General features: G+C 37.8%; 4 protein-coding genes across 5 annotated transcripts; 1 reads left to right on the top strand and 3 right to left on the bottom strand.

The window, feature by feature from the left end:
- LOC18777981 (protein kish) lies at positions 1 to 1,561 on the bottom strand. Its single transcript, XM_007209763.2, has 4 exons — positions 1,445 to 1,561; positions 1,234 to 1,340; positions 464 to 498; positions 1 to 352 (listed from the first exon to the last, which is right to left on the bottom strand). The coding sequence occupies exons 1-4, from the start codon at positions 1,445 to 1,447 to the stop codon at positions 285 to 287; spliced, it is 213 nt and encodes a 70-aa protein (XP_007209825.1). The 5' UTR covers positions 1,448 to 1,561; the 3' UTR covers positions 1 to 284.
- On the top strand, positions 1,727 to 6,422 carry LOC18778029. Its single transcript, XM_020563291.1, has 14 exons — positions 1,727 to 1,916; positions 2,039 to 2,258; positions 2,370 to 2,417; positions 2,497 to 2,571; positions 2,828 to 2,925; positions 3,105 to 3,348; positions 3,501 to 3,598; positions 3,768 to 4,011; positions 4,506 to 4,603; positions 4,804 to 4,939; positions 5,023 to 5,145; positions 5,368 to 5,604; positions 5,703 to 5,764; positions 6,131 to 6,422. Exons 1-14 carry the CDS (start codon positions 1,812 to 1,814, stop codon positions 6,293 to 6,295), a joined length of 1,953 nt encoding a protein of 650 aa, XP_020418880.1. The 5' UTR covers positions 1,727 to 1,811; the 3' UTR covers positions 6,296 to 6,422.
- On the bottom strand, positions 6,494 to 8,576 carry LOC18778002 (protein ABIL2). Of its 2 annotated transcripts, none has more exons than XM_020563292.1 (9): positions 8,407 to 8,576; positions 8,034 to 8,149; positions 7,874 to 7,956; positions 7,643 to 7,793; positions 7,392 to 7,575; positions 7,246 to 7,279; positions 7,066 to 7,142; positions 6,873 to 6,973; positions 6,494 to 6,787 (listed from the first exon to the last, which is right to left on the bottom strand). In XM_020563292.1, the coding sequence occupies exons 1-9, from the start codon at positions 8,441 to 8,443 to the stop codon at positions 6,611 to 6,613; spliced, it is 960 nt and encodes a 319-aa protein (XP_020418881.1). In that variant the 5' UTR covers positions 8,444 to 8,576; the 3' UTR covers positions 6,494 to 6,610. The 2 variants fall into 2 exon arrangements, with proteins under 2 accessions (XP_020418881.1, XP_020418882.1); XM_020563293.1 differs by lacking the exon at positions 8,407 to 8,576 and adding an exon at positions 8,275 to 8,400 and having other exon boundaries at positions 6,557 to 6,787.
- LOC18776352 (26S proteasome non-ATPase regulatory subunit 8 homolog A) lies at positions 9,397 to 12,157 on the bottom strand. The gene is made up of 6 exons (XM_020563817.1): positions 11,938 to 12,157; positions 11,450 to 11,528; positions 11,009 to 11,111; positions 10,561 to 10,824; positions 10,188 to 10,299; positions 9,397 to 9,829 (listed from the first exon to the last, which is right to left on the bottom strand). Exons 1-6 carry the CDS (start codon positions 12,040 to 12,042, stop codon positions 9,689 to 9,691), a joined length of 804 nt encoding a protein of 267 aa, XP_020419406.1. The 5' UTR covers positions 12,043 to 12,157; the 3' UTR covers positions 9,397 to 9,688.

Below are 12,176 nucleotides of genomic sequence, written 5' to 3'. Positions count from 1 at the left end.
GGCAAAGAAATAAGAAGCTGATTTTCCATTCATTCATGATGTGGAGAGAGAAATAACTGTAACACTATCTATATACAAATCAACCTGCAAGTTATACAAGTTTTTGTCGCAAAATTAAACCACCAACTAGATGTTCAAATCATTTAAACCAGAAACCTAATATGTAAATTCATTAGCATCGCAATTGTACGAGGTCACGTACAAGAACCAATATGTGTTAGGGCAAAAAAGATAAATGAACAAAGAGCTGCAACTGCTTCCTGGAGCACAAAAGCAACCTGGGCCTAGAAAAATAAGATTGAAATTCCCATTGTAAAGCATCCAGCAGCAACCCAAGGGCTCAAGCGTTCACCTGTTCCAAGTGGCAACAAAGTCATCTATCACACCCATGAACTAGGTAATTCCAACTACTCTAGCAGCAACATGATAGATAATAAGTCAAAAGAAAATCTTAGTAACCTACCTATTCTAGCTGCCTTCCAAAAAAATCCCCGGAACCTGCCAGCACCAAACATGGAATCAGAACATTGACCGGACAAAAAAAAAAGGCATGGAATCAGAACAGAGCTAGATCTTGAATTTTGACATATCATACAAAGGCATGGAAGCATGAAGGAAAGTATGACACAAACATCACCGAACGGAAGAAAATAATTCAGTAAATCAAGTAGAAGAAAAGCAAGTACCCTACGGAGAGAACTCTTATAGAGTAAGCAGGACGATGGAATACATAAAGAAGACTATGCCGCACGTGAAAATCAGAGTCCAAATAGCAATCATCTAGTATGTGTGTATACGGGCGTGTGAAAGACCATTGCCTTTCAAACAAGCCAGGAAGAAGACATAACCAGTTTGCAAAATTGCAACCCTTTTGTGTTTAAGCAATCTTTACTGCGATGCAATGCTTAAACCAAGCAGAAGGGCTGACTTACAGATTTCAATGAAGTATTTTAGCCTCACCTAACAATGTGCATAGGCAGTGATCATATATTGCAAACACTTCAATGCTTACAAGTTACAATTAGGGTAATAGTTTCCAAGCCTGGACATTGTTATAGGTTTTGCAAACAACATCATTCAGGACTTTTATCAAACGTATTCCGATCAAAGCAGTATCCATTCACATAAACAAAAACACTTAAAGTTCAATGCAATTAATGGAAAACAAATATTAACAAACAACCCATTAAAGTAAGTAATTGTAATTAGAGAAGCCATGGAACTGAGACTGACCCAGTTTTCTGCTCGAGGACGGCCGGGAACTGCATCTTCAAGAACGTGCACGTGCAAATCACGAGCAGCACCACCGTCAAAAAAGAATTGAAATTGAAAAGCGCCGACTGGACCCAGAGAAAAATACAAATCAAAACCCTAATTTGTAATATAAACACCCAATTTCGATCAAATTAGAAACAAATCAATAAAAAAATTCACTGATTCTGACCATGTTCGAAGTCTGGGTTTTCGAATTCGTACAGATCCACGAGAAAGATTGGGAGATCTGAGCAAAAAGACTGAAGATTCGAACAGAGCTTTGCGCTTGCAAAATATACAAGCTGAAAGCAGTGCTTTCGCTTTTTAAACGACACGTCGTTTGTATGGCGGTCGAATAAGCCAGCGTGGCGATTATTAAAATTACTGAAAGCCCACGACTTTGGTTAAAATTACGAAGTTGAGCACCGCCAATTCAAAAAATTTCGAGGGTAGCGGGCGATAAGAAACCAAATGCTCTTTTGGTGAAGATTTCGATCATTTTCTGGAATCTTCGTCGCCCTCCTCCTCAGAGACTGAGAGTGAGTGAGAAGACGGCAATGACGGAAGTGAAGCGGTGGAGCGTCACCTACACCAAGCACATGAAGCAGAAGCGCAAGGTTTACCAGGACGGTTTCTTAGAGCTCAACACCTCCATTAATAAGGTATTTAATTTTCAAATTTTCAAATTAATCCCAAAATTACTTCAATTTTTTCTTTCAATTCATTGTTTTGTGCTTATTTCAATTCATTGTTTTGTGCTTAAATATTTTATTCTAATGCACAGGTGTTGCTGTACGACGATTGTGAGAAGCTCTTGGAGTGCAGGCTCTTGAAGAAAGACGAAGAACTTAGCTCCGGCGAAACACTCACATTCAATGCTTTTCTTGTTGACGTGAACGAAGCTGATTCAGCCGAAGGAGATCGCAAACCTGTACCTGGTTTTAATTCTCAAGCAAAAGATATGAAATTCAATGAGAAACGCGCAAAGCCGTTTGTGAATACAAGTTCAGTTTCTAATTTGCTGTTATTATCTCAATAAATTTTGTTCAATTCCGTAGCATTGTATATTTTTTGCTTACTTGCTTTTGATATCACCAATTTTGAGATTCTTACAGGGAATAAGCCGCAGCCAAATTTGAGCCCGTCGCAAAAGATAATTAGAGGTTAGTCTGCCTCCCATTATAATCTCCTTTCACATGTGAACAATTTTAATTTAATTTGTTTTTATTTTTCACATTTCAGAGTTTAAGAATAGGGAACTGCACAAGTATGGTGCAGCACAAAGTAGTCCAGAAACGATGAAAACTAGCAAAACAGGTTAGTTAGTTATCGGTAGCTCTATTTTTGTAAAAGCAATTTTAACTCTAAAATGTTGAAGCATAGCAGAATTTTGTGATTTCTATATTGCAATATTTTACAAGTCCCTTTAATTGGGAGTTGTTGCTTCACATTTGGCATGTGTTAGTTTCATTATAGTGTCATGGTTTCTCTAGGACTCACTGTGTTCTGTTCTTTATATTCCCCCCTCCCTTCCTTTTATAATTGTTTTCACGGTCTACCATTTACAATCCAGAATGGCAGGTTCTATACACCACACAACTAACTCAAAGGGCCAAGAAGTATCATGATGGTTTCTTACAACTTGCAGTTTCTGGGTCTTATGGAAAGCAGGTTGACTTATCCTACTACCCATCTGTTCTTATTTGCAATCTCAAGTTTTCCTATAAATCCGTAGGCCACTCCTCACTTATGGAAGTACAAATCCTTTGTCGAGTCATGTGTGTAATTGCACACAAATTTACCTCAGGGAAAATTGACTCTCAGGCTTTACCTTTTCTCTCTCTGTACAGATAATACTGTTGGATGAAAGCAGGAATCTCTTAGATAGCAGGTTCCTTAAGAAAGATGAAGTCCTAGCATCCGGTGAATCAATAGGATTTAGTGCTCATTTAGTTGAAATTGGAGAATGTGAAGGAGATAATAAACCCGGGAAAAATTTGCATTTCAAAGAAAATAAACGTAATGTTGTTAGAGAGGCAGGAGTAAAGCATGAACAAAGTAATGGTGTTATCACTGATAAAGCTGCTGAGAAAGGTTAGTGAGAGAACGGTATTTTCTTGTTCCAGATTTAACTTTTGTATCTCTGAATGTGACTGTTTACATATTTTCTTCACTTATCTTATCTGTCCCCCCGCCCCCAATGATCGGGTCCAAGGTTGACAACTTTTTTCCTTTCTCAAACTTAGAATGGAAGGTCCTGTACACTACACAATTAACCCAAAAGGCCAAAAAGTACCATGATGGTTTCTTAAAACTAGCAATGTGTGGCTCCCAAAGGAGGCAGGTAATATATTAAGAAACTTTATATGTTTGCACAGTGTTATCATCTTGTTCCCACGCCGAACAATGTATGATCTAACTGATTGCAAAAGTTGTTCTTTTTTCCCTTCTTATTGTTGGTTTCACTTTCTACGAAATTTGATGATTACTGTTCCATCTTTGGTTCTGCACAGGCCCTGCTGTTTGATGTGACTAAGAAACTCATAGATAGCAAGTTCCTCAAAAAAGATGAAGATATAAGATCTGGTGAATCATTTACATTTGATGCTCATTTGGTTGACATTGGAGAACCTGAAGGAAACCATGAAGCTTTGGTAGATTTGAAATTTCGAGGAAAAGACGATTGCTATGTCCAGGAAACAAGGAAATTAGGTGGTGGAGATGATTGTGTTATAGTCAATAATTTTGAAGTAAAAGGTTAGTGTGACATATATTCGCTTTTGTTTGGCTTTTATTTGTGTTGTTGTTTACATTTTCATGGTTTTTATGCAATGGATCCTTCTATCAATTTCTATAAATGATGTACAGGTTTCCACCTTTCATGTAATCCCTTATTTTAAATCTTAAGTGTAATGGAATAAATCTTAAATATTGTTTTATTGTTAATAACCAGAAGCAAAGTCTTCAACGCAATGCTTTCAGGCCTAAAAGGAAAAGGCAACGGTTTTGATGTTCTTCATAGTTTGAATCAGTGTTCACTTTTAAATTTGGAAATTAAGAATTAACAAATTGAGATCATATAGTTGAAGGGATCAAATTTACATTATTCTGGGACCGTTTGGATACGTTTTACAGAATTGGAGGATGGAAATTGCATGATATACATTTTGCACATAAACGCTACCCTTAGTTCTGTCTGTGAGAGTTATCCTTCTAAGATTCCTATTGCACTTATATTCTCTAAAATGCAGAGTGGCATGCTCTATACACCACTCAGATTACTCAAAAGGCCAAGAAGTACCATGGTGGCATTCTCAGACTTGACATTTCTGGTTCTTACCGTAAGAAGGTTGTTTACATTTATCTTGAGCTCCATGTAATTGGTGTTGCTTTCATATCCATGAGCCATTTCTACTGTACGTGATGTGTCACATGATGCCCATCTATGCCTTGCATGAAATCCTATAAGCCTTTAGAGCTGCATCACTTTTGTGGGATACTGAATTCAAAACTAGCTTCTGACATTTTGAGTCATTATATATATGTCAGGTTAGTTTACTTAGTGAAGACAAAACCATGCTGAGCAGTAAGTATATCAGTTTGTCAGAAGATATAAGAACAGGATGCATGTTTGAGCTGCCAAAATATTTGGTGGAGGTTGGTAGACTATATACAAGTTCTGGAGGTATGGTTCTGTTATAGTATGCTAACTTAGACATTGATGCTTGCTGAGGTCTTGACCATGCCTGCGGCATTTTTGGCCTAAAGGTGAAGGAAAACCTCACAACAAAGATTATTTGAGGAAAGCTTCAGAGTCAAATCTTAGCATCTCTAGTGTAGAGGAAACGAGATCAAGCAGGGCAGTCCATACAAACAAGCCTTTACGTGATGGTGAGTCTAGGATTACTTGGTGAATCAATTAGAATAATTTATTGAATTTGAAGTATTTTCTTCTCCTTTTGTAATTTATTGTTTGTTGTATTTATTTTCTGCTTTTCATTTTTTGGCGCCTGAGGTAGGCGTGCCGTGTGGGAGCTTTGATCTGTCTATCTTGAGTAATTTCCTTTACATCTTACTGCATTGCTGATTCTTTATCTGTTTCCATAACTGCAGCCAATCAGATTTTGTCCATTCTCCAAAGACCTATGGCTCAGGAGAGGATAGTTTCAGGCCATGCTGATAACAGCACAGCAAGACCAATTGCCTCCACTAAGGAGTCTCAAGTTTCAGATACTATAATAGTGAATTTCTCTGAAGCCCGACCATCACAACCACATAGATCAGTTGAAAGTATAGAGCAAAGTGAAAATATGGACACTGGAAACCTCCCTGATCCTATGTCTTTCAAAGGCAAGTTTTATCAGAACTGTTTAAACTTGCATCACCTTTTACCGTTATATTTTCTGAAATTAATTATGTGGAAATTCAATATGAATTGGAATATGCAGCAATATCCAGCGGTAGTGGCAGTCCAGTAGCTGATGGAATCAACATGAGAAACTCCGACCAGGTCTAGACTGTTCCCCACACCACAGTATCTATTGCCAAATTTCCCTTTTCTGCTTGTACTATTCAAATTTGGTTTGTCTGCCTCTTTCATATTGAGATCCTTGTTAGCCACCAAATTAAAGGGGAAATAATTAGAATTATTGTATTGCATAAACAACCAGTGTATATCATTCAAGTCTATGTGGAATCCCACTATGGCACACGATCTTCATTCAATGTTTGAAATTTATGCAGACAATACATGGTTGACAGCTCTCTTTTATCTATTTATTTTATTGCTTTTAGAATGCATTTCACCCCTATAGCACCCATTGTTAAACTTTGTAGTTTTGACATGATATATCGTGTTTGCAATTGTCTCAAGCAGTTTTCTCCAGGACATGTGAAAGCTGACACCAGACAGCATGACACAGCATATACTTCTGACAAATCGAGTTTGAGTTCATGTGTTTCTTCGGATGAGAAAAGTAGTTCTGAGGAGCCTACTTGTGAGCAAATCGAAGAATGCCCTAGTTTTGATCTTGGATTTTAAACAACTCTACTTGGCACTTTGCTTTGTATATGTTGTGTGATAGCTTGTAGTGAGGCCGTATTTAGTGAGAGTTAGGAATCTAATGTTCTGTATGTCCTGTGCTTCAATGTTGTGGCTTTGATGATTTTATTCACTCTTTTACTCTTAGCAGATGATCAAAAATGAGAAACAAACGAGACGTAAATGCAACGAAAGAAGTTGAACACTTAAAACTCATGAATGATTTAGAACTTTGCTGGCAAAGAGCAACACAAGCATGAAAGTGTAAACTGAAAATCTGATAGGCTTCCTTGTACCTCTTTCTGTTTTGTTCTCTTAATTTTCATCCAAATATTTGTACAATGTGGCATCCTTTCTAGACTTGCGCATGCTAAGCAAGGCCTTAAACAGACGTTTATTTTTGCCTGAGTGCTGATCACTGTCTTTGGTCGTGTCTCTTTCAGCATGAAGAGGCAATGAAATTGTTCTCCTGGTTCGGGGCTCTGAGACGTACTGAAAATATAATCCAATATATTTTCTAAATCTCAAAAGTATTTGATTATTAAAAAAAACAGAGCTGAAACTTGCAAGTGCTTACCCGCTGTTTGACAGTAGAAGAAGAGTTCATAGTGCTTGATCTCTTAACAAGAGAGCCACAACGGGGAAGTGGAAACCGATGCGGTGAGACCGTTCTTTTCTCTGATTTTATGGGAGGAAAATTGCATTAAAGACGTTGTATAGCCAACAGAAGCTTAGCAACATATTAAATGGAAGAAACATTTTATACAAACCATGTTTGGATGAAATTCTTGTGAATTGAAATGCTCCACGTGAAGGTTGCGCTGAGTGTGATGCAGAAGGCTCTTCACTGCATCAGAAATAAAGCACAGGCTTGGTGAAAAAAGTTCAGACTCAGAATAAGTTTGGCCATTATGTTGAAAAGAAAAGGTGTTCACAGATAATATTTTTACCTGACAATTGTTGGAGCAATCTCCCTCGTTGTTGCTTCAGCAAAATATTCACATAAACAAATTATTAGAGTTTCCCCAGTAATTTAACAATTAAAATGAAAATTACAAAATATTTAAGGATGAAATTGTTTATGATGAAATGATACCTGTACTTATCTCATACAAATCCTCTTCAGCACTTTGTCTCAATGCAGACTGGCCAACAGTATCCATGATGAGAACATACTTGTCTGGCAAGATGTATCTCCTATGGTGCTTGGGAAACTTTAAGGCAAAAGAATTTTGGAAGACACCCCCTTGAGTGACGAAATCTTGGCACGTCCTAAGTCGCTAGAAATTCCGGATAAAATGTTTAGACAGGGTTGAAATTAACAGAGGAAAAATGTTCAGCTCCTACCTGTTCAATGCAAGACAACCTAAGCCCAGTTTCTGAGACTTGATTGACATTTTCATCCAAAAATCCATTGACCTTATAAGCCATTGAACCCAAGTGATCCACAGTATTGACAACTGCTTTGAGGACATAATCCTTCAAGGCCTCCATCACTCTACCAGTACAAAACATAGAAACAACAATCAGAATTAGCAAATGCCATAATTCATTTTGGTCCTCTGTGCTGTAACTCACAATTGTTTTTGGTCCTCTTTGCTGTAAGACATTTCGAAATATTCGGCTGCTGAGTACAACTGTTTCCTCATATTCTTCAGTTCCTGAATTAGCAAATGCCATAAAATGAGTTTGGAAAACTTCATGGACAAGACTAACATGGAAGAGAGGTGAAACATACATTCAGATTCTCTGAAAAGAGCACCCTCTGCTGCATGAAGAGTTCATCATCATGGTGGGAAGCTTTTTTTGGGACAGAAACTGAAGAGGAAGAAATCACACCCTGCATTTTGCCACCTGCAGAAAACACAAACTTCTGATATCAGTCACAGAGCTGAAAGCAAAGACATGCTAATCTGAGATCATTTTGAACCAGAGAAACCATGATTCTGTGCTGAAAGCAATACAAATATTTGGCTTACTTGAGTCAGAAAATCAGAAACCAGCACAACAAGACAGTATGGTTACTTTCCTTTTACTATAAATTCTCAGAAAGAAAGCAAACAAGAAATAGCAGATGAAAACTAGTGAGGGGGCAAAGAGCACAGTGTCACCTGGGTGCTCAGGAAAAATCAACTGGTCTTCATTCATGGAATATTTATGTCATTTGTTGACAAGAAACTGTCAGCATAAGGAATAGAAGATACTGACTTTTCCTCTCAGAAAAGTGGGAATGAGAGAATGCTGTTACTGGAATTATTAAGCAAGTGACAACATCAATCAGAACCAAATATCATTTTTTCTATTCTTGAAAGCAAAACATCAAACAGCTGAGTCACTAATCATTTTTGTTACACTGCTTATTATGAGTTCCTCTGCAAAGAGGAAAAAACGTACTAATAAGTCCATCAAAACAAGCCACTTGTCAGCCATGTGGTGGTTTGATTGTTTTCAAACCTGGGACCCCCAAAATTGATGGGAGGAAGATGAATCTTTAATTTGATCCCAACTCACATCAGTGATGGTGTTTGCTAGCTTAACTGCTGAAAAAAATCATTTAATCCAGTGGTTTTATATCTTATGATGTCTTGCCTTAGGAGCCAACTACTTGACCCTCTGATTAATTATGAATGGCAAGTTGGTAACCACTTAATTTTAGTTGTTTATTATTACTGCAAGTCTGCAAACTATAGAAAGACCAGAAGCTGGAGCTGAAAATAGTTGATCCAATTTTCTTATAAAGTGATGGATCATGGAAATCGAAGTCAAGAAATTGCATTTATTTTGGTACAAAGAAAGGTTGAATGTAGCAGCAGGGCATCCGCGTCAAAACGCTACCAGAAAATGCCAAGAAGATATTTTTAATCATATGTCAGTGGGGGATTAGACGTTAGGCATTGGATTTATATGACATTAAAAATGCGACTGATGGGAATATATAAACCACAATTAATCCACTTGCATTAGCTTTGTCTTTTAGATCATACGGTTGAGAGTATTACCGACAATGCTAAAAATGCTTTACTAATAAGGAAAAGGTTTAAATCAACTATACAATGTTGTGCGTCCATATATTGCCCGGAAGGGACGATTGACAATGCATCAACAGGTAAAAGTCACACACTCAAGCACTGCTCTTGAGCTTTCTCTATTTCTTTTTCCAGCACATAAACAGAACCATTTCAAGTAATCAAAAGTACCATCTGATTAATGAAAACGCGAAGAACATAAATGCTGAAAAATATTGCCACCAGAGTGGTCAAACTAGAGTACAATAGTAGACAAATTTTGAGTCTTCGTACTAAATTGAGAAGAAAATTTTGAAAGTGAAAAGTATGAGCAACAGATGTTGGGTGTCGTGATAACAACACAAACAACCACAATGCCGCAGCATTTTTAAACAATCCGCTCCAACTCTCTCGCATAGCTGAGCGTTTGGTTGATGAGCTGTAGAGAAGGTATCTCCTTGCAAGGAGCAGTCTCCTTTGCCTTCTGGAAATAGACAGCGTCATTCTTTACTTCCCACTCAGGATGATCCTGTTTTCAAGGATCAGAGTTAAAAATTTGTGGAAACAACAGAGAAAGTAAAGCGTATTTCCAATGCTGGTGTAAGAAAGTCAAGCGTATTCCCCTTGTTCAAATATCGGTATGCTCAATGGGCAGGAGGCTCATCGTATTTTTCACTCAATCGAAATCATTGGCAACTTCTATATGTACATGTGCATGGTGCCTTACCCACCCATGATTTTGCAAGGGTATGCATAATCATTTTATGCCAGACAGTAATAAGCATTACATGTGATTGCAAAAATAGAAGATCAATCCCTCTGAAGCAGTACAGTCAACTTGGATTCTATATGAAAAAAGGAAAAATACATGTTACAGTGAACGTTACCTCCTCCACATATGCCAAAAGGTCACGGTCAGAAGGGAACAGCAACATCTGACGTGCATCCTTAATGGAGAGATAATCATATGCCTTCTCGCTGCATCCAGCTATCTCATCTCTAAAATTGACAGAACAAATCAACCAAAAAGCCCATTAAGGCATATAATTCATAAATAGACGCAAACATATTATTTAAAGAGCTAAACTACACAATATCAGGAAGACGATGGGCTCTAATCATTCACATATACCTAGGAGCCACAGATAATAAATTGAACTGCATTGATGCAGAACTCCAAAATTCTAGCCTTTACATTTTCTTTTTGAATGTTTGTATAACTTTTGCAACTATTCAAATATAACCATCAAAACAAAGTACCTGACTGTTTTCGCCAGGAGATCCATAAAATAAACATAAGTCTCATGTGGCACTGTCTGCCTAGCACTCAAAACACGGTTGTAAGCCCCCTCCATGAAAGATTGCTCCAGCTCCACAGCATGCTTAATGCAAGGGTTCTCCAAAGCAGCGGATGAAAGCAGTTCCAGTTCAGTGTGGAACTCAGCAATTCTATTCTGGACAAGGAGTCTCAACAGGTTGAGACCTAAAATTGGGTACTCTTGAGGGGATGGTGGAAGACGGTCACTGCTCCAAAAGAAATGTAACTTCATTAACAATCAAACACTTATTTTTCTTTTAAAAAAGACTGAATAAATATAAGATAAACAAAGTCAAAACTGCGTAGGGAGAAAGAGTCAACAGAAGTTCAGCAACAGCAAATGTGAGAAAATAAAACTTCATAGGTAGCTTAAGGGGGTTGATAAATTACCGAGCATCTGTGTAATAGGACTTCAACTGAAAGAAATCCCTTTCAAATGCATCCTGATCCTCAATCTTCACACTAAGAACAACAGCATGCTCATATATATCCCCTGAAAGTTTTCAAACATGAGAAAAAAAAGGTCAGCGGGGCGGTAGTTGGAAGGTGACTACACCAACGAACAATCTTAAACTAGCACACATTTTTGCTACAACGTAATTACGCAGCACAATGAAGTATAAAAGCATATCTCCTTCTAGCAACAAGACTTGAAACTATGCTTTACCCCTTCCCTTCCACACCCCAATGCCACTTGAGCTGGAGCTCATGGGAAACTATAAAGCAGTGTTTGTTTTTCCTTGTGCATTTGTCATGCTATTTACGCAAAGAATTTGGGAACTAAACCAACAGAAAAGTAAGAAGAGCATGTTTGGGTAAAGAATGCTCTACTTGCTAATGTTAATTCACGAATCGCATTAGGAGTGTCTTCGAACAAGGGCGGTAGGCTTCTGAATTCAGTCAGCTTGACCTGAAAAACAACAAGGAATACAACTCAGCGCACATACAACAACAGAATTCCATTTGTCTTACAAAACCAACAAATAACTTAAAAATTCCTCCAAACGAGCATTTCACTAATTATCAGCCTAACAACAGAGACTGGTAGCTCTACAACACGTTACACGAAATCAGGAAATTTTGAAACTTTAATTCACCAAATCCATAATGTAATTAAAAGATAACTAGAAAAAGGAAGAAGCAAAACGATGCACCCAACACTCTGATTGACCCAAAAACCTAATCACATCGCGGCAATATACAAAGAATCATACTTTAAGTAGACAAACAATAGAATAAGAGTTACTAAATCATGTACAGGAGCAGCTGACAATCTCAAATTTGGCAGAAAATTAGGGTTTTGGAGATTGGTACGTTACCTTGAGCTGGGAGAGGAAATTGGAGCAGGTATCGAAATCGTTCCGCACAAATGCCGCTTTGAACCGCTCGAAGAGCTGCGCCACCTCTGTCAGCTTCGGATCCATGTCTCGTCTTCCTGTGCTTGCTTGCTTGCTTGCCTCCTCTTCTTCGTCTTCTTCGTCTGAGTGGTTTTGCTTTTCGCTTGCCTTGAGCTTTTATCACTCTTTGCTTCCTCTACAAGAAGAAATTGTATTTTATG

The sequence above is a fragment of the Prunus persica genome, chromosome G5 (genome assembly GCF_000346465.2).
Source record: "Prunus persica cultivar Lovell chromosome G5, Prunus_persica_NCBIv2, whole genome shotgun sequence".
Taxonomy (NCBI): Eukaryota; Viridiplantae; Streptophyta; class Magnoliopsida; order Rosales; family Rosaceae; genus Prunus; species Prunus persica.
The sequence above is the reverse complement of the archived record's forward strand: the minus strand, read 5'-3'. Positions and strand labels throughout refer to the sequence as shown.

Coding starts and splice junctions, on each gene's coding strand:
- LOC18777981 (XM_007209763.2), bottom strand. Junction 499..1,233: donor GTCCTCGAGCAGAAAACTGG/GTCAGTCTCAGT, acceptor TGGTGCTGGCAG/GTTCCGGGGATTTTTTTGGA. Junction 353..463: donor TTGGAAGGCAGCTAGAATAG/GTAGGTTACTAA, acceptor CACTTGGAACAG/GTGAACGCTTGAGCCCTTGG.
- LOC18778029 (XM_020563291.1), top strand. CDS start 1,812: ATGACGGAAGTGAAGCGGTGGAGCGTCACCTACACCAAGCACATGAAG. Junction 1,917..2,038: donor TCAACACCTCCATTAATAAG/GTATTTAATTTT, acceptor TCTAATGCACAG/GTGTTGCTGTACGACGATTG. Junction 4,604..4,803: donor CTGGTTCTTACCGTAAGAAG/GTTGTTTACATT, acceptor TATATATGTCAG/GTTAGTTTACTTAGTGAAGA.
- LOC18778002 (XM_020563292.1), bottom strand. CDS start 8,443: ATGAATGAAGACCAGTTGATTTTTCCTGAGCACCCAG. Junction 8,150..8,406: donor GATTTTTCCTGAGCACCCAG/GTGACACTGTGC, acceptor TGTTTTCTGCAG/GTGGCAAAATGCAGGGTGTG. Junction 6,788..6,872: donor CTTCTACTGTCAAACAGCGG/GTAAGCACTTGC, acceptor TTATATTTTCAG/TACGTCTCAGAGCCCCGAAC.
- LOC18776352 (XM_020563817.1), bottom strand. CDS start 12,042: ATGGATCCGAAGCTGACAGAGGTGGCGCAGCTCTTCGAGCGGTTCAAA. Junction 11,529..11,937: donor ATTTCCTCTCCCAGCTCAAG/GTAACGTACCAA, acceptor GTTGTTTTTCAG/GTCAAGCTGACTGAATTCAG. Junction 10,825..11,008: donor TCCTATTACACAGATGCTCG/GTAATTTATCAA, acceptor CTTTTGGAGCAG/TGACCGTCTTCCACCATCCC.